General features: G+C 66.8%; 2 protein-coding genes across 4 annotated transcripts; both read right to left on the bottom strand.

Moving 5' to 3' along the window:
• Positions 1–284: 284 nt before the first annotated feature.
• IRF9 (interferon regulatory factor 9) lies at positions 285–9,248 on the bottom strand. 2 transcript variants are annotated; one of them, XM_029078368.2, is made up of 9 exons: positions 9,005–9,248; positions 8,302–8,482; positions 8,030–8,213; positions 6,255–6,406; positions 6,019–6,112; positions 5,812–5,883; positions 4,423–4,776; positions 2,290–2,405; positions 285–807 (listed from the first exon to the last, which is right to left on the bottom strand). In XM_029078368.2, exons 2-9 carry the CDS (start codon positions 8,479–8,481, stop codon positions 637–639), a joined length of 1,323 nt encoding a protein of 440 aa, XP_028934201.1. In that variant the 5' UTR covers position 8,482; positions 9,005–9,248; the 3' UTR covers positions 285–636. The 2 variants fall into 2 exon arrangements, with proteins under 2 accessions (XP_028934201.1, XP_028934200.1); XM_029078367.2 differs by having other exon boundaries at positions 8,302–8,517; positions 9,005–9,247.
• A 295-nt stretch (positions 9,249–9,543) lies between these two features.
• Positions 9,544–18,287, bottom strand: RNF31 (ring finger protein 31). 2 transcript variants are annotated; one of them, XM_029078124.2, is made up of 21 exons: positions 18,074–18,287; positions 17,849–17,995; positions 17,602–17,757; positions 17,441–17,500; positions 17,260–17,335; positions 16,581–16,755; positions 16,096–16,468; positions 15,693–15,983; positions 15,036–15,284; positions 14,762–14,944; positions 14,457–14,663; positions 13,204–13,377; positions 12,584–12,682; positions 12,398–12,487; positions 12,150–12,264; positions 11,892–12,010; positions 11,544–11,657; positions 11,329–11,386; positions 10,210–10,306; positions 9,869–10,037; positions 9,544–9,693 (listed from the first exon to the last, which is right to left on the bottom strand). In XM_029078124.2, the coding sequence occupies exons 1-21, from the start codon at positions 18,269–18,271 to the stop codon at positions 9,640–9,642; spliced, it is 3,204 nt and encodes a 1,067-aa protein (XP_028933957.1). In that variant the 5' UTR covers positions 18,272–18,287; the 3' UTR covers positions 9,544–9,639. The 2 variants fall into 2 exon arrangements, with proteins under 2 accessions (XP_028933957.1, XP_039769863.1); XM_039913929.1 differs by lacking the exons at positions 9,544–9,693; positions 9,869–10,037 and having other exon boundaries at positions 10,211–10,306; positions 11,524–11,657.
• Positions 18,288–19,217: the final 930 nt, after the last annotated feature.

Here is a 19,217-nt window from a genome sequence, read left to right as displayed (position 1 = left end):
GAGGAACTGAATCCCCATTTTACAGATGAGAACACCGAAGCCCAGAGAGGTTAGACGGCTCTCCCCACGTCACACCGCAAGCAAATGGCAGAGCTAGGATTAAGAAACGCTCCGCACACGGTGAGCACTCGATAAATATGACTGAACGAACGAGCCCGGGTCCTCTGACTCCCAAGTCTGTGTTCTATCCACTAGGCCACATTGCTTCTCATCGCTTGCTTCATTTCGTAACTCACCTTTGCTCTCTGCCTTCCTCCCCACCTGAAAAAAATCCCAGAATGAACTTTCTTTTGACAAATGTTTATTGAAAAACTACCACGTAGGTCCAGAGTATAAAGTGCAGATGGGACAGTGAAGTCAGGGTGCGGGGTCTGGGGCGGGGGGGAGATAGGCCAGGAAAGGGGCCGGGGGGGAGCAGACAAAGGGGAAAAGCCCACTAATTGTAATTAATTGCAGCTGTCGGGGGGGGAGGAGATGGGGGGACGGCGGCTTTCGATCTCCAGTCCCCCCCACCCCGGAACCACAATCGGTGCCATCTGGGATTCACGGAGGGGGAGCGTCACGACTCACGGATGCTACGAGCGGGGAGTCCTCGGGCTCGCCCCCTCCGGGAACGGCCGGGGGCCGGGAAGCCCCTCACAGGAGGGACGGGGGGGTGGGAGGGAGCGTGAAGGTCAAGGGGGAGCAGGGGAGCGAGAGGGCGGGCAAGGTCGGAGGAAGCGGGGCTCCCAGGCTCTGCAGCAGGGTCATGGCGGCCGTCTGCTCCTCCGGACCCTCCAGCAAGTGTCGGGCGAAGGTCTGCTCCAGCTGTGGCGGACACGAGGGGAGGGGACGGGGGGGGGGAGAGAGGGGAGGGGGCTTCAGACCCCGACACAGGCGGCCCCCTTCCCCGCGGCGCGCGCGGCTCGGTCTCCACGGCAACGGGACGCCCGGAGGGTCGGCGTCGAGGTTACCGTTATTAGTGCCGCTCCCGACGATAACGGCATTTCTTAAGCGCCTACTATGTGTCGAGCGTTCCCCGTCCCGCACGGGGCTCACGGTCTCAATCCCCATTTTAGAGACGAGGGAGCTGAGGCCCAGAGGAGTGGAGCGACCGGCCCAAGGTCTCCCAGCAGGCGCGTGGCAGAGCCGGGATTGCCTCCTGGACATCCAACCTGGTGGTCGCCCCCGCTAAGTCTGCTTCGAATCACCCGGCCGGAGCCTGTCGTCGGCCTCTCGATTAAAGCCGCTGGCTCGGAAGCCTCCCGACGGCAGGGATCGGCCCGGTCGATCCATCGGTCGGCGGTACCGACTGAGCGCCGCTAAGTGCGCAACGTCGTGCTGAAGGACTTAGCGAAGGCGGCTCTAAAAGGGTTGGTAGAGTTGCGGCTCTGCCCACAAGGCCCTTCCGAAATTACGAAGTCACTTCCCTTCTCTGGGCCTCGGTTCTCTCCGCTGTAAAACGGGGATTAAGTCTGTGAGCTCCACGTGGGACTGGGACCGCGTCCATCCTGATTAACCTGTATTTACCTCAGCGCTCAGAACAGTGCTTGGTACACGGTAAGAGCTGAAGCGGTACCATAATTATTCCGATTACTATTACTTTACTGGCGCGAAAGCTCCGTACGGTGATCGGCCCAAAGAAGGTCTCCCTCCATTCGTTCATTCGCTCGTATTTACTGAGCAGTTACTGTGCGCAGAGCACTGTACTAGGCGCTTGGGAGAGTCCAGCAGAACAATAAACAGACGCATTTCCTGCCCACGTCGAGCTTACGGTCTAAGAGAGACTCTGTCGGCTTCAATCAGGCCCGCCCACTTCCTATTCTGCATCTTCCCCGACTGAATCATCGTGGTGTTTGTTAAACGCTTACTATATGCCGGGCCCGGTGCTAAGCGCTGGGGCGGATACCAGCAAATCAGGTTGGACGCAGCCCCCGTCCCACGTGGGACTCACAGTCTCCATCCCCATTTTACAGATGAGGGAAGTGAGGCCCAGAGAAGTGAAGTGACTCGCCCCAGGTCACAGCCAAGCGGCAGAGCCGGGATTAGAAACCCACGACCTTCTGACCCCCAGGCCCGGGCTCGATCCACTAGGCCAGTCTCTCCTCACGTGGCAGCTTCTCCATCACCCGCCCCTCGGGCCCACGCGGGCCGCCCTTCCGCGGAGCGTCTCGGCTCTGTCGCCTCTCTCCTGGGCGGAAACGCACCGGAGATTCCGGGCGGAAGGAGGGATGACCGGGAAGGGTCTCGCCGCCCCTCGCCGGACACCGCGGCCGCTCGGGCCTTGCCCCTGGGGGGGGGGGGTCTCACCTTCACGGTGATGAGATTCTGAGGGGTGTGGTTGGGGCCGGAGCGCTCCTCCCAGAAATCGAGGGTCACCTGGAACTCGGGGCGCGGTCGCAGGCCCTGGCGAAACTGGTCCAGCTCTGTACGCAGAGAGAGGGACACGGGAGGTGGGGGTGGTGAATGAGAAAAAGAGGGAGGAGGAAGGTTAGCGAGAGAGAGAGAGATGATCATCATCATCATAATAGTGGTCTTTGTTAAGCGCTTACTAGTTGCCAAGCACCATTGTTCTAAGCGCTGGAGAAGATACAAGGTCATCAGGTTGTCCCACGTGGGGCTCCCAGTCTTCATCCCCATTTTACAGATGAGGGAACCGAGGCCCAGAGAAGTGAAGCGACTGGCCCCAAGTCACACAGATGATAAAGCGGCGGAGGCGGGATTAGAACCCACGACCTCTGACTCCCAAGCCCCCGTGGCTCCTTCCGCCGGGCCACACTGCACGGATTAAGACCGCGAGCCCCAGGCGGCACAGGGAATGGGTCCGACGGACGGACTCGGATCCACCCCGGTACTTGGACGATGCACGACACCTAGCGAGCAGCGCTTCGCCAATACCCTCGCTCTAGTTCGTGGGTTCGAATCCCGGCTCCGCCACTTGCCAGCTGTGTGACTTTGGGCAAGTCACTTAACTTCTCTGTGCCTCAGTTACCTCATCTGTAAAATGGGGATGAAAACTGTGAGCCCCACGTGGGACAACCTGATTACCTTGTATCCCCCAGCGCTTAGAACAGTGCTCTGCACATAGTAAGCGCTTAACAAATACCAACATTATTATTATTATTATTATTTATTTTATTTTTTATCTTAATCTGAGAACTTGAATCCGGTCGGCGGGTAAATCCTTGGTAGGGATGGAGTCGGTGGGGGCAGGGTGACCAGGGAGGGCGGGGGGCAAGGGGAGGCCACGGGGACTGGGGCCAACCCGCTTATCTTCTACCTACCCCACCGCTTAGTACAGTGCCTGGCACCTAGTGAGCCTGGCACCTAGGAAATGAATAAATCCATTAATTTATGGATTAAGGGCCACCATAAATCCCTTCTAGACCGTGAGGTCGTTGGGGCAGGAATGTGTCTGTTTGTTCATTCAATAGTATCTATTGAGCGCTTACTGTGTGCGGAGCACTGTACTAAGCACTTGGAATGGATAAATCAGTAAAAGACAGAGACAGTCCCTCCTCTTTGACGGGCTCACAGTCTAATCGGGGGAGACAGACAGACAAGAACAATAGCAATAAATAGAATCAAGGGGATGAACATGCTGTGGCTCGGTGGAAAAAGTCCAGGCTTGGGAGTCAGGGGTCATGGGTTCGAATCCTGACTCTGCCACTTGTCAGCTGTGCGACTGTGGGCGAGTCACTTCACTGCCCTGTGCCTCAGTGACCTCATCTGTAAAATGGGGATTAACTGTGAGCCTCAGGTGGGACCACCTGATGACCCTGGATCTCCCCCAGCGCTTAGAACAGTGCAGAGTAAGCGCTTAACAAATACCAACATTATTATTATTATTAAATAGAATCGAATGAATGACTGACTGAATAAAAAAGAAAGGCCGGCTTCACTTTTTTTTTTATGGTGTTTGTTAAGCGCCTACTATGCGCCTGGCACTGCACCAGGCGGTGGGGGAGACGCAAGATAATCGGGTCGGACGCAGGCCCCGTCCCCCAAGGGGCTCGCAGTCATAATCTCCATTTTACCGACGAGGCCCAGAGAATAATAATAAACAAACTGGTATTTGTTAAGCGCTTACTATGTGCAGAGCACTGTTCTAAGCGCTGGGGGGAGATACAGGGTCATCGGGTCGTCCCACGTGAGGCTCACAGTGAATCCCCATTTTACAGATGAGGTAACTGAGGCACAGAGAAGTGAAGCGACTGGCCCACAGTCACACGGCTGACGAGTGGCAGAGCCGGGAGTCGAACCCATGACCTCGGACTCCCAAGCCCGGGCTCTTTCCACTGAGCCACGCTGAAGTGAAGCGACCCGCCCAAGGCGACCCGGCGGACGAGTGGCGGGGCCGGGCCGAGGACCCGGGTCCTTCTGACTCCCCGGGGGCCCCTGCCCTACCCGCTGGGCCACCCGCTGGGCCACCCCGCTCCTCACCCTCTCTGAAGAGCGTGGCGTCGAAGAGGTGCTTCAGGCCTCCCTGCGGCAGCCAGCGGCGATCGGAACCGGTGCCCGGGCCGCTCCACGAGACGGGGCTCGGGCACAGGGACTTGACGAACAGGCCTTGGACGTTGCTGGCCACCATGATGCCCCGGTCCAGCTTCTCCAGAAGGCGACGCGTGGCCTCGCGGGGGCCCGACTCGGGCAGCGCCTCGGCGGGGGGCAGCACCACGTGGCTCATGTAGGCCCCGGACAAGGAGGGCCCCGCGGACAGGTGGAAGTCGGGGCTGCGAAGGAGCGACTCGTGCACCGGGTGGCCGCTGTAGGCGATGGTCAGCAGCGGGAAATGGTCTGCGGGGAGAGACGGAGGGTTGGGGGCCCGGGGGGACGGACGCCTGAGGGGGCGAGCTGGGTCGGGGGGCGGCGGAGGGCTCTTCGCCTTGGATCCAGTCTCCCCCTCTGGACCGTAAGCTCGCTGCGGGCAGGGAACGGGTCTGTTCTACGCTGTTCTACGGTGCTCTGCACACAGTAGGCGCTCAATAATCACGACCGTCTCCCCACTCCCCAAGATCCTCCAGTGGTTGCCCACCCACCTGGGCACCAAAAAGAAATCCCTCAGCGTCGCTCGAAAGCCCTCCGTCGGCTCGCCCCCTCCTACCTCACACCTCACCGATTCTCCCCGCTCCTCTCGCTCCCGCTCGACCGTCTCGGCACCGACCCCTTTCCCACATCCTCCCCCCCGGGGCCTGGAACTCCGTTCCTGCCCCTCACGTGCCACAGCGCCAAGCTCTCCGCCTTCAAAGCCTTAGAGCACGGGCTTTGGAGTCAGAGGTCATGGGTTCGAATCCCCGCTCTGCCACTTGTCAGCTGTGTGACTGCGGGCAAGTCACTTCGCTTCTCCGTGCCTCAGTTCCCTCATCTGTAAAATGGGGATTGAGACTGTGAGCCCCACGTGGGACAACCTGATTCCCCTGTGTCTACCCCAGTGCTTAGAACGGTGCTGTGCACATAGTAAGCGCTTAACAAATACCAACATTATTATTATTATCATCATCAAGGCCCCATCTCCTCCAAGAAGTCTTCCCCGATTCAACCCTCTCTTCCCCCGCCCCCTCTCCCTTCTGCGCCGTCCACGCGCTCGGATCTGCGACCTTTGGACGTTTGACATTCACCCCGCCCCCGCACCGCTTACCTAAAGATCTTTAAATTATATATTATAAATCACTCGTTCATATTAACGTCCGTCTCCCCTTCTGTTGAGCGCTCGCTATGTGCCGAGCACCGTGCTGGGCGCTTGGAACGCACTGTTGTAACGGACTCTCCCGGGCGCTCAGCACGGTGCTCGGCACACGGCACGCGCTCGATAAACACCGCCCATCGACTCACCCGTCTCCGGAGAAGGATACACTTCGGAAGGCTCCGTGAACCCCTGGAAGACGACCTCGGTGGCGTCGGGGACTGCAGGAAGACGGGAGGATGGTGAGGGGTTGGAGGCGGGGGGAAGGTGGTCAACCGCAGAACGGGGAGGGGAGGTGGGGGGTCGCTCCTGCTCTGGCGACCCTCCCGGGGGGGGGTCACGCTCAAGAGACTCACCGCCGGCCGGCTCGGGACTGTTGCTGTCGCTTCCGATGCCGGAGTCTTCCAGGTGCCGGGAGCCAAGGTCTGGGCTTCCGCTCAGCCTCAAGGCCTTCGGGGAGGAGGGGAGTTAGCCCCTCTCGCAGACTCCCCCCCCCGGGCTCCCCGCTCCCGAAGGACGGGGCGCCCAACGGCCCGCCCCAGACCTCCCGCACCCCGCTGCGTACCCACGGGGTACGCCGACGCTCTCTCACCGTGCTCTGGGAGACCGCGGCCACGGGGCTGGCCGCCCGGCTTCTCTTGGCACCCCCGGCTTCTTCCTCCCCCTCCTCCTCGTCGTCCTCCTCCTCGGAGGACGGGGTCTTGTGGCCCCTCTTGGGCTGGCGTTTCCGGGACTGCGACTGGGCTGGGGGCGGGGGGCAGAGAAGGGAGGCTCACGGAAGGGAGATCGAACGGGGATCTGGGGCTGGGGGAAGTCCCGAGAACCGTCAAGACTCTGGGGTTCGGGGGCGGGGGGTCTGGGGGACGCTTCCCTGAATGCTCTGCCTGGGGAACAGAAGAACCCAACTCCCAGGATGTCCCGCGTCCCCGCCGGCCCCTCACCATCGGGAACTGGGACTTGCGTGGGCTGCAACTCTGGAGCCTGGGACGGAGCTTCCCCCGTGGGAATTATAATCCCAGCAGGTTCACGCATCCATCCATTCGTTCATTCGATCGTATTTACGGTAATAACGTCGGTATTTGTTAAGCGCTTACTATGTGCAGAGCACTGTTCTAAGCGCTGGGTTAGATACAGGGTCATCGGGTCGTCCCGCGTGAGGCTCACAGTCTTCATTCCCGTTTTCCAGATGAGGGAACCGAGGCCCAGAGAAGTGAAGTGACTGGCCCCCCGTCACACAGCTGACAAGTGGCAGGGTCCGGATTCGAACCCGTGACCTCTGACTCCCAAGCCCGGGCTCTTTCCACTGAGCCGCACTGTGTGCACAGCACTAAGCGCCTGGGAGAGGACAATACAGCAATAAACCGTCACTTTCCCTGTCCACACTGAGGTTCTGCGAGGCAGGGGATCCGGGTTCTAATTTGAGCCGACCCCCGTCCGCTGGGTGACTTTGGGCAAGTCCATTTCTCTGCGCCTCAGTGTCCTCATCTGTAACAAGGGGACTCATTCATTCAGTCGTATTTACCGAGCGCTTACTGTGCGCAGAGCACCGCGCTAAGCGCTTGGAAAGTACAGTTCAGCAACAAAGACGGACAATCCCTGCCCGCAACGGGCTCACCGTCTGGAAGGGAGGGGGACAGGCATCGAAACAAGTAGACAGGTATCAATGGCATCGATATAAATAAGTAGAATTATAGATATATACACACATCAAAAGGAGTAAAGAGGCATTAATATAAATAGATAGAATTATAGATCTGTACGGAGGTACCCAAACGCCGTGAGGTGGGGAGGGCAAAAGGGAGCGAGTCGGGGCGATGGGGAGAGGGAATTGAGGAAAAGGGGGGCTCAGTCTGGGAAGGCCCGTACTCTCTCCCCTTAGATCGTGAGCCCCAGGCGGGATAAGGATTGTCTGATCTGATTGCGCAGTATCCACCCCCGTGCCTAATAAGCGCTTAGCAGATAATAATAATTGTGCTATCTGTTAAGCGCTCACTATGTGCCAGGCCCCGTACTAAGCGCCGGGGTGGAAACGAGCGATTCAGGCTGGACACGGTCCATGTCCCGAGAGAAGCATAGCGTAGCGGGCAGAGCCCGGACCCGGGAGTCAGAAGGTCCTGGGTTCTGATCCCGGCTCCGCCCCTCGTCTGCCGTGGGACCTCGGGCCTCAGTTCCCTCACCTGTCGAACGGGGATTGAGACCGCGAGCCCCACACGCGACGGGGGACTGCGTCCGACCTGACTGGCTCGCGTCCGCTTAGCACGGTGCCTGGCTCCCGGGAAGCGCCTAACAAGTATCCCAGGTGTGATGGCTAGGGCCGGTCATCCCCCCCTCCCCGCCAGGCCCGCTCGCGGGGAAGCCAAGGCTCACCTGGGGGTTCCCCGGGGGGCAGCAGCCGGTACACCTTGTAGGGCTCAGCGCCGTCCAGGTGGCTCCGGGCCAGCACCTTCTCGAACTCGGGGCTCTTGTTGAGGGCGCAGCGCAGACGCGTCTTCCAGCCGGCGGGGTCGGGAGGGTCGCCTTCCTGGTACTTCCCTTTGAACTTGGCCCAGGCCTGCGGGAGCGGGGCGGGAGACGACGGGGTCTGAGGACGCCCCGCCGGCGCCCGGCCCTCCGTCCCTCCCTCCCTCCGGCCCCGGCACCTTGAAGAAGGCGGCGTCCTGGTTCTCCCTGAAGTCCTGTTTTCCGGCGTGTTTCCAGGGGATGCGGAACATGGTCTTCTCGGCGTCGTCCCAGCAGACGCCGGGGAACTCACCGCTCTCCACCTGCTCCACCACCCAGTTCCGCAGCTTGCGGGTGCGCCGGGCCGTGCCCGCCGCCATCCTGGGGAGGTTGGGGATGCCGACGATCGCCGGGCCCTGCCGCCCGTAACCGTGGGATTTGGTCATCGGAAGGCCCACTTCCCCTTTGACCTCTGACCTCTTAGGCCTCGACTTTGGGCCCTGCCAGCCCTCCCGGGCCTCGGGGGGCTGGGGGTCTCCCAGGGAAGGGCCGAGACCCCATCTGAGGGCGGGAGGGGGTGGAGGCGGACCCCCCTATCTTGCCCCCCGGCCCCGCACCTTGCGCTTGGAGGACGCGGGCCGGTCCCCGTCCCACCCTCTGGTTCCTCTTTTTCATTCAACAGTATTTCCCGAGCGCTTGCTATGTGCGGAGCACTGTCCCGAGCGCTTTTGGTTCCCCCATCTTTCCAGATTCCCCGTCCCGGCTCGGAATCCCAATTTTCCCCCTCCCCTCCCCCTCTCCCGGGGCCCCCCGGCCCGCCCCCCGCCCCTCCTCGGGCCCCAAGCCGGGGGGCTGCCCGGAGGAGGAGGAGAAAGAGGAGGAGGAGGAGGAGGAGGGTCTGACCTGTGGCGGAGGGGCTCCCGGGGCAGGGCGGCGTCTGTGTCTCTGGGTGTTGTCTCTGGATGTTGTCTCTGGGTGATGTCTCTGGACGCCTCCCTCGGGCCCCGCCCCCGCCCCCGAGTTTCGTTTCTCCCGGGCCCGGCCCCTTCCCCGAAACCACGTGACTCCGGCCCTGCAGGGCCGTCGGGCGCCACCGGGGGCGGCAGAGGCCGCCCCGGGATCACGTGACCCGGGCGGCAGGGCCGCCGGCCGCCACCGGGGGCGGCAGAGGCAACGCCTCCCAACCGCCGCGGGACCACGTGACTTCGGCCGCAGGGTCGCCGCCGGCCACCGGGGGCGGCAGAGGCAACGCCCCAGCCGGGACCACGTGACCCGGGGCTGCAAGGCCGCCGGCCGCCACCGGGGGCAGCAGAGGCCGCGACCGCCCCCCCCCCCCCCCTTCAGTTCTCGCCGACATAAGGAGGGGGTCGATCGCCCCCCCCCCCTTCGGCTTCCTCCTCCTCCTCTCCCCCTCCCCGCCGCAAGACGAAGACGACCAGAGGGAACGGGCCCGGGGGGAACCGGGGTTCTTTATTGGACCTTTGGTGGTAGGGGGCCGCGGGGGACGGGGGTCTCCGTCCTCGGCTTCCGTGGGCAGGCTACTTCCTCCTGCGCGGGATATTCCGGCCGAGCGGCACCTCCTCCGTCAGCTTCTGCGGAAGGAAGCGGGAAGCGGGGGGTGAGGGGGCGGGGGGGTGGAGGGCAGGAGAGAGGGGCGCAGGAAAATCGAGCTGGCAGGAGGGACCGAGTCGGGGGGGGGGGGGGCCACGGATGCCGCGGCGGTTAGTCCGGGGGACCGCCCTCCGTCCCCGCCCCGGGGGTCCGCACCTGCAGCAGGCGGGCACGGTAGGCCGCGGGCTCCTCCCCGGCCAGGGTCTGGGGCCGGGCGTGCAGGTAGCGCTCGGTGGCCGTCTCTAGCTCCTCCAGCTCGTAGAGGGCGGCGGGGTCCAGGGAGTGGGCGTTGATGAGGCTCACCAGATACTCCTTATAGTGCGCCCTGGGCGGGTGGCGGCCGAGAATACGGGGCGGGGGGCAAAGGAGGGGGCCGGATCCTGACTTGGGGCCACCTCCAACTCACCGCCCCCCGGCCCCGGCCCAGGAAACCAAAGTCAGGTGCGAGGGCCTCGCCTGCTTCTCCTAATATCCCCCCACCGAATCCGGGCACTCACTGGCACAGCCCGGCGAACCCGACCGGGGTCTCTTTGCCGCAGGCCTCGTCCTTCAGCCCGTCCGGCACCTCCTTCTGCTCCATCACCCGGCAGCCGCCTTGGGGGGAATAACGATGATAAAAATAATCATAATCAGTGGTGTGTGTTTGTTAAATGCTTACTACGTGAGGGGCGCCGTACTAAGCGCTGGGGTAGGTTTAAGATAATCAGGTTGGACACAGTCCCTGCCCCTTAGGGGGCTCCGTCTTAATCCCCATTTGACAGATGAGGGAACGGAGGCCCAGAGCAGTGAAGTGACTTGACCAGGGTCACCCGGCAGACGAGCGGCGGAGCCGGGATCAGAAGCCCGGTCCTTCTGACTCCCGGGCCCTGGCTCTATCCCCCTAGGCCATGCTGCTTCTTGAAAATTTCCTGTTTAATTTTAATAATGATGACGGCATCTGTTAAGCACTCACTCTGTGCAAACTACCTGTTCCCGAATTGTCCATTCCAAGCGCTTAGTACAGTGCTCTGCACATAGTAAGCGCTCAGTAAATACTATTGAATGAATGACAGCACTGCTGTAAGCGCTGGGGAGGATACAAGGCGATCAGGTTGCCCCACGTGGGGCTCACAGTCTTCAACCCCATTTTACAGATGGGGTCACTGAGGCCCACAGAAGTGACCTGTCCAAAGTCGCACGGCTGACAGGTGGCTGAGCTGGGATTCGAACCCGTGACCTCTGACTCCCAAGCCCACGCTCTTTCCACTGAGCCACGCTGCCTCTCTTTGAAGTGCTGACTTATGTGCCAGGCACCGTGCTGAGCACTCGGGTAGATACCCGTTAATCGATTGACGGGTATCGACCGTGGGGGTCTCGGACCCACGAGGGAAGCCGCCTCGGGGCACCGTGAGACACGCCGGGGCCGGGGCCGGGGCCGGGGGAGAGAACGGGACGGCGCGGGTCCCGGCGCCCGGAGGGTTGTCGCCCACACCCCGGGGGCGTGAACCATTACGCCGAGGGGAGTCTTGCCTTCCCTCACCCCACCATCTATGGCCCGAGTCCCTACCTCCGGTTCCCTCTCCCACTTGAGGGGGAGACCAGTTCCGCCTCGGGGGACACCGGGGCGTCTCACTCACCTCCGGGCGCCGCTCGGGTCCCAGCCGGGGGCTCGGTATTGAACGTGACGTCGTTGTCCTAGGGCGGGACGCAGACGGCGGGACGGGACCCTGACCACCCGGCCCCCCTCCGAGGCCCCCCTCCCCGGCCGCCGCCCACCCCCGTCCATCCCGTCCCCGCCGCCCCGTCTTCGGCCCCTTCTCCCTGCAACCAACCAGCCGCGGTGGCCCCAGACCTGGAGCAGTTTCTGGAGGCGGGGGGCGGACCAGTCACGCAGGTAGAAGAGGCAGTCGCGGGGGTGGTGGCCGTGCAGGGACTTCTTCACCCGGCAGTTGGCCTCTGGGCATTTCTGTAGGGCCCGGCACGCGGGTCGGGGGCGGGAGGTCAGGTCCGGACGGCGGGGGCGGGACGGGAGGAGGGGAGCGGGAGGTCGGGGCCCGGGCCGTGGCAGGGGGCGGGAGGACCAAGAGGCCGGCGAGGACGCTCCGCCGCGGACGGAGAGCGGTAGCGGGGACCGGCCGGGGGCCGGAGACCGACTCCGGCTCCCGGTGCCAAGCCGGCGCCCCCGCCCCCGGGAACTCACGTTCTTGGCGTAGAAGGCGCTGTAGCAGCCGCTGCAGAACTGGTGACGGCACTGGGAGCAGTGGAAATGCATGCAGCCCCCCCGGGCCAGCGCGTAAGAAAACTTGCACTTGGGACAGTCTGCGGGGAGAGGCGGGATGAGGGCGGGGGGGGCGAGCAGCCTCCTCCGGGGCCTCCCCCGTCCTGCCTCCTCTGACGCCCAGCCAAGGGAGGGGGAGGGGGGCGGCGGCCGAGCGCGGGGGCGGAGGAGGAGTCTCACCGATCCCGTTCTCCTTCAGGTACATGGCGAGCCCCTGGGCCTGGTACTCGGGGTCGTTGGTGCGTTTCCAGTTCTGGAAGTCCTCGCAGCTCCGGCCCCGGTGCTGCTCTTCCCACTGCAGGGGCCGAGGAGCACGGGGCTGGGAGGCGGGCCCGGGGCCAGACCCGGACTCCGCCGGCCACGGGGGCGGGGTGGGCGGGGGGGTGGGAGGGTAAACCTTGCTCCTCCTCGCGCCCCGGCCCCCTCACCTGGCGCTTGCAGGACACACAGAAGCTCTTGTGACACTGCGGACACGTGGCCTCCAGCTGCTCCCGCTCGTAGATGAAACCGAAGGAACACTGGATGGGGGGCGGCGCGACGTCAGGGGAGCGAGCCGAGGTGGTGCCGCGACCCCCCCCCCTCCCAACGCACACCCCCCGCTCCCCGCCCCTCACATGGGTGCACCACAGGAACTTGGGATCCCTCATCAGGACCCGTTCCGTCAGCTTCTTGTGGAACAGGGCGTAGGCGTCGGGCTCCAGGCTCTCCCGCAGCTGGGGACGGGGGGAGCGAATGGGGCGCGGGGAGAGGGGAAGCAATCAGATCCATCGATCGATCGATCGGGGGGATTCGCCCAATGCTTCCGGCGTGCGGAACACCGGTACGGAAAAGCGCTCGGGGGCAGACACGATCCCTGCCGTCGAGGGGCTCGCGATCGGGCCGGGGAGCCCGACGCTGAAATAATTGCGGGTACGGGAGGCGACCGAGGAGCTGCCAGAGGGCCGGTCCCCGATCGGGCCGTATTCGTCGAGCGCTTATTACGTGGGAAGCACCGTACTGAGCGCCTGGGAGAGTCCGGGAGGACGGAGCAGGAGTCGGGAGACGCGTTCCCTGCCCGCGACGAGCTTACGGTCTAGAGGGGGAGAGGGTCGTGAACGGAAACGAATAACGGACGTGGACGCGAGCGCCGGGGGAGCAAATCAGGGTGACGCGGAAGTGAGTGGCAGAGGAGGGACGAGGGGTTAGACAGGGAAGGAAGGCCTCTGGGAGGAGGTGGGCCTTCCCCCGCGGGCACCTGGATGTCCAGGGTGGAGAAGTAGCCGAGCAGCTGGGCCTCGTCGGAGAGGTCCGGGCGGCCGCAGGCCGGACACACCATGTCGGTGATGTGCTTTTCCTTGAGCGCGATGGTGAAGTGCTGACGGAAACACTCCGGGCAGATGGTGCACTCGCAGGAGGTCAGGGCCTGCATCTGGGGCGAGACGGCGACCAGACGGTCAGGCGGAGGGCATCGGGGCCACGGGGGTCAGAGGAAGAGGGAGCCATCTCCGCAAAATCGGGATGCATTATCCGTTCTCCCTCCGATTTAGAGCGTGAGCCCCGGCTGGGACCCGATTATCTTGTATCCGTCCCGGCGCTCAGCACGGTGCTTGACACATCGGAGGTGCTTAACGAATGCCGCGATTATTAGCGTTACGTAGTACCAGCTAGGGAAGGCCTCCCGGAGGGGGTGACTTTGTAGGAGACTTTGAAATGGGGCAGATTCCCCGGGGCGGGGAGGGGGAAGCGGGCACACCTCGCTGCTGTAGAATAAAACGGCTCCAGTTGAACCTCCAAATCCACCAAAGACACCGCTATTCTCACCCAGTGCTCCGGGACGCGGAAAACTTTGACGTACATGACGGCGCCAGAATTAGTTCCCTCCCCCACGTGCGATTTAATAGCTGCTCACGCGGGAGAGGGAACTATTTCTGGGGCCGTCATGAACGTCGTCAGGATCCACACACAAAGAGACCGGCGCAAGCGCTTAAGACGGCGGCCGGCGCGCCGTACCGCCCGTCAACTAGTTGAACGACCCGAAACTTTCCCTCATCCATTACTCGTCACCTCTCCGGCGGTCCCCCGCTTCCCGCACACGGGCCTCCAGAGTGAAAGGGGAGGAAGACCTGAGGGGGAATCTAGAGGGATTCGGATGTGGAAAAAGCCAGCGGGAACAGGCGGGAGCGGGATCCAGAATCACTCCGGCCCGGCAAAGGTGGCCAGACCCAGGCCGGCGGGGAATCTGGAATCACCCGGACCTGGCGAGAGTGGCCAGGAAGAGGCGGGAGGGGAATCTAGAAAAGCGGGGACCCGGACAGGGGCGAGACCCCCGGGGACTGCGGGTCGCCGCCCCCCACCCCCCGACAGCGGGGGCCGCGGGCGGGTCCCCACGAGTCATAAACCGGGCCGCGGGAGGCTCCGGCCCCCGGCCCCCGGCGGGGCCCGGCCCGTCCCGTCCCGGAGGCGGAGCCGCGGCGGGGCCGGGGTCTTGGGGGGCCGGGGGTCTCTCACCTTGTTGCGGGGCAGGGCCCAGCCGCAGACGGCGCACTCCTGGGCCAGCAGCCGCCGCAGGAAGGCGCGGTCGGGGCTCTGGCGCACGGCCTCCACCACGTCCCCCAGCTCGTAGTTCCGCGGCTCCTCCTGCAGCAGGGCCAGGGCCAGCTCCGCCCGGCCCCAGCTGGGCAGCGCGTACACGGCCAGCAGGCGACGTACCAGGCTCTGAGGCGGGCGGGCGGGAGGCCGGTCAGCGGCCCGCCCTCTCCCCGCGGGCCCCCCCCCCCCCCCCCGCCCCGGGGGAGGGACGCCCCCCGCCGCACCTGCTTGTCGGGGCCGTCCCACGAGGGGTTGGGCTCGGGGTCATCCCAGAGGCGCTGGCGAAAGGGTTCCAGGCGCTGGCGCTGCAGCTCGGTCAGCGCCTGCCCCACGTCGCCGCCGTGCTGGAACAGGGCCTGCAGCGAGCCCTCCCCGGACCCGAACCCCAGGGTCTCCAGCTCCCGCACCTGCGGGCGAGGGAGGGGGGGGTCGTGGGCTCGGCGAAGGCGGCCACCGCGCCCGGCCCCCCCGGCCCCCGGACGGCGGCCCGATCCCGACCTTCCTGCGCCGGGCCCGGACGCACTCCTCCACGGCCTCTTCCACGTTGCCGTGGCAGCTCAGCCAGGCCCGCCTGGCCTCCTGGCGGGACAAGACGCCCAGGCCGGGGTCCCGGCGGCCCGCCAGCTCCACCACCTTCTCCAGCACGTAGGGCAGCTCCGAGCGCAGCCACTGCAGCGGCACCTCCGTGCCCGAGTACTGCAGGGCCGAGAACACCTCCTCCGGCCCCGTGCCCTCCGCCTCGCCGGCCTGGGGGGACGCCCCGTCCCCGAGACCGCAGGGTCAGGGGGGGAGGGGGGGGTCCCGGGCCGCCGCCCCGCCCCTCAGCCCTCCCTTCCTCTCTCCCCACCCCCTTCTGCGTCGCCCTGACTCGCTCCCCGCTCTCAGCCCCCCCGGCACTTACGTCCCCGTCCCTCATCTCTGGATTTCTAGCCACGTCCGTCGCCTCCTCTAGACTCTAAAGCCCATCGTGGGCGGGGAACCGCCCGTCGCACCGTACCGGGCCCTCCCGGGCGCCGTAGGGACGGGGCCCCGCAGGCGGTGAGCGCTCGCTAAGTCCGACCGGACGAACCGACGGAGACCGGGCTCCGGCCGCCCCCGCCGGCGACCCGGCCGATCGGCGGCCGGGCCCCGGCCGGGCCGGCGGCCCTCGCTCACCCGGATCATGGCCACCAGCCTGAGCCCGTCTTCCCGCATCTTCTCCTGGCGCTGGAGCTCGGTATTCCCGGAGGGGGTGGGCACGGGGGTGCTGAAGCGTCGGGGGGCCCGGGGCTCCGGGCTCTGCCAGGAGCGGGTCCCGTCCCCCAGCGAGCCCGCCCGCGGCCGGGCAGAGGGCTGGGGGGCGGGGGCCGGATAGGGCGGAGACACGCTGGTCCGGTTACACATGGCACAGACCCAGCCCGGGCCGGAGTTGCGGAAGGTGCAGTGGGCGCAGTGCCAGTCGCCGACCTGGGAGCGGGGAGAAGGGACGGTCGCCCTCCGGGACGCCCGCCCCCGGAGGGACGGAGACGGGGGTCCCGCCCCCCGCCCCCGGGAGCGGAGGGGGCCGCGGAGCGGTCACCTGCGGAGGGGCCGGGCCGGCGGCGTCGCTCCAGAGGCTGGGCGGCTGGGCCAGGCGGGGCCGCTCGCACATGGCGCACAGCACGGTGGCGGGCTCGTTCTCGAAGGTGCAGCTCTGACAGGCCCAGCGGCCCCTGGCCGGCCCCGCGCCCGCCCCCCGGGGGCCCTCGCCCCCCGGCCCCGCCCCCTTGCAGCCCCGGGGCCGGTCGCAGGCCACGCACAGCACCGCCCGCGCCTCGTTCAGCACGGAGCAGGCGGCGCAGCGCCAGGGAGGCCGGGCGGCGGGGGCCTCGGGGGCGGGGCCCGGCCAGGACCGGGGGGCGCCGCCGTCGCCCGGGGCCGGCGGGGAGCCCAGCGGGGCCTGGGCCGAGAGGCTGCAATCGAGAGACGCGAGTTGGCGCGGGGCCGGCCCTCGCCCGTCCCGCCCCGGGGGCGGCCTCCGCGCGGCGGGGACCCGGAAGGGGGGGGGGGAGGGGGGGCGCTCACCTGGGGCTCAGGCTGAAAGCGGGGGGGGCGGCGGGCGACCCCGGCAGGGGCCGGCGGAGGTGGTGCGCGCGGGACGGGTGCCGATGGAAGAGGCGGTCGCAGACCAGGCACAGGACGTGGCCGCAGGCCGGGCAGTGCAGGGCCCCGGGGTCCGAGCCGCACAGGAAGCAGGGTTCTGGGGAGACGGCCGGGCGGGGTTGGGGGGACGGGGGGACGGGCGGCCGCGACCGAGGACTCCGCCTCCTCCATCGCGGCGCGGGTTCGCGCTACCCTCTGTCAGAGCGGCACCGGGTCTGAACCGGCTCCTACCCTTTTCCGTCAGCCAGAGTTTACGGAGACTCAGCCCCGGAGGAGTCACCGTCTGGCCCGGCTCGGGCCTACCCGTTAAGCCGGGAGGGACGTTAACGATATCGCCGATGACGTCCGTACCCGTGAGGATCGGCGAGCGCTTACTCCCTGCCCACCCCGTGTACGGGGGTCAACACGGGGCCGTCGGACGCGGTCCCCGTCTCACGCGGAGTCCGAGGGGGAGGGCGAACGGGTCCCCAGCCCCGTTTTACAGACGGGGAGACCGAGGCGGAGAAGAGTGGGGCCGTCCGCCCCGACACCCGGGCAAGCGGCGGGAAGGGTCCGGAAGAGGGTCCCCCCCGGGGATCCCCCCCGGGGAAGGGTCCGGTACCTGGAGCCGGCGTGGCGGCGAGGGGGCCGGGGTCCGACTCCCCCGGAGGAGGCGCCGCTTCGGACGGCAACGGCGTCTGCGGGGCGGGAGGGAGGGGGTGGGGAGGGGGGGAGGGAGGTCACGGCGCGGCCGGCCCCCCGGCCCCCCCGCCGTCCGCCGCGGCGGCCCCCCGCCCCCTCACCTCCGGGTCGGCGCCCTCCTGCAGCAGCCGATCCAGCGCCTCGGGCCGGGGGTGGGATTTCTGTGGCGGGGACAGAGCCGGGGAGGACCGGGTGAGGCGGGGCGCGGGTCCCCCGAATCCTGTCCCCGGGGGTCGGGGCCGGGGGGGGGGCCCCCCCTCACCTCCAGCAGGAGCCCGAGCTCGGCCCTCAGCAGCAGGACGTCGACGGTGACGGCGGCCACGCGCTCCCCGTCCGGCTCTTCCTGCTCCTCGGGGAAGCTGAGCCCGTCCGGCTGCTGCTCCGTGTATCCGTAGAGACGCAGGACCTCCCGTCCGCCCTGCGGCGGGCGGCCCGTTAGGGCGGGAGCCGCCCGGGGCGGGGGTCCCGGGGCCGCCCCCCCTCCCTCCCCCGGCCGCCCCCCCGCTCACCTCCACGGCGTCCACGGTGCTGCGGAAGACGGGGTTGTTGAACTTGACCCCGCGCCAGTAGCGGGGCCGCTGGGGGCTGAGCAGGTTGCGGCCGTACTTCTCCAGGATGTTGAGGGCGGTGGACAGGGTGGTCAGGTACTGCTCCGGCTGGACGGGAGGAAGGGGGTCGGCGCCGCCCGCCCGCCCGCGCCCGGTCCCCCCCCCCCCGGCCCGGCCGGCCCTCACCTCTCCGCGGGCGTTGCTGCGCACGAGGCGGGGGGCGTCCAGCCGGGGGTAGCGGGCGGCGGGGGGCAGGGAGGTGTCCAGCAGCCGCCGCAGCCGGTCCTCGCCGAAGATCTGGCCGGGGTCCTGCCGCAGGGCCCGCTCCAGCTCCCCGCGGGCCGCCGCCAAGCCCGCCGCCGCCGCCGAGCGCGTCTCCGCCATCCTGGGGGCCGGGGGGCCGGGGGGCCGGGAGGGCTCAGGCTGGGGGAGGGGGACACGAGGAGGGGTCAGTCGGGGGGACGGAGGGAGGGCTCAGCCTGGTGGGGGGGGGGTCGGTCGGCCTGGGGAAGGGAGGGGTCAGCCTGGGGGGTCAGAGGTCAGCCGGGGGGGAGGGAGGGGGTCGGCCTGGGGAAGGGAGGGAGGGGGTCGGTCTGGGGGGGGGAGGGAGGGGTCAGCGAGGGGTCAACCTGGGGGAGGGAAGGGGTCCAATTGGGAGGGAGGGGTCAGACTGGGGGGGGCAGCCTGGGGGAGGGGTCAACCTGGGGGGTCAGAGGTCAGCCGGGGGGAGAGGGAGGGGGTCAGCCTGGGGGGGGAAGGGAGGGGTCAGCGAGGGGTCAGACTGGGGGAGGGAAGGGGTCCAATTGGGAGGGAGGGGTCAGACTGGGGGGGGCAGCCTGAGGGAGGGGTCAACCTGGGGGGTCAGAGGTCAGCCTGGGGGAGAGGGAGGGGTCAGCGAGGGGTCAGACTGGGGGAGGGAAGGGGTCCAATTGGGAGGGAGGGGTCAGACTGGGGGGGAGGGAGAGGTCAGCCCGGGGGGGAGGGGGCAGCATGGGGGGGCAGCCTGGGGAAGGGAGGGGTCAACCTGGGGGGTCAGAGGTCAGCCTGGGGGGAGGGAGGGGGTCAGACTTGGGGGGAAGGGGTCAGCCTGGGGGAAGGATGGAGGGGTCGGCATGGAGGGGAGGGGGGAGAGGAGGGCCCAGTTGAGAAGGGGGTTGAGGCGGGGAGAGACCAAGGAGAGCAGCGGGGCGCGCTCCCCAAAAGCGGGCAGGCCCCGGCGTCCCCCCCAACCCCCCCGCCCCCGGCCCCGGGACCGGCGGAACCTGCCCCACCCGCTCCCGCTTCCGCCGGCGATCGGCGCCGCCCGCAGGGCCCGGAGCCCGCCGGGACG

This window comes from Ornithorhynchus anatinus, chromosome 13 (assembly GCF_004115215.2).
Source record: "Ornithorhynchus anatinus isolate Pmale09 chromosome 13, mOrnAna1.pri.v4, whole genome shotgun sequence".
Classification (NCBI taxonomy): Eukaryota; Metazoa; Chordata; class Mammalia; order Monotremata; family Ornithorhynchidae; genus Ornithorhynchus; species Ornithorhynchus anatinus.
This window is presented reverse-complemented; position numbering and strand designations above follow the sequence as displayed.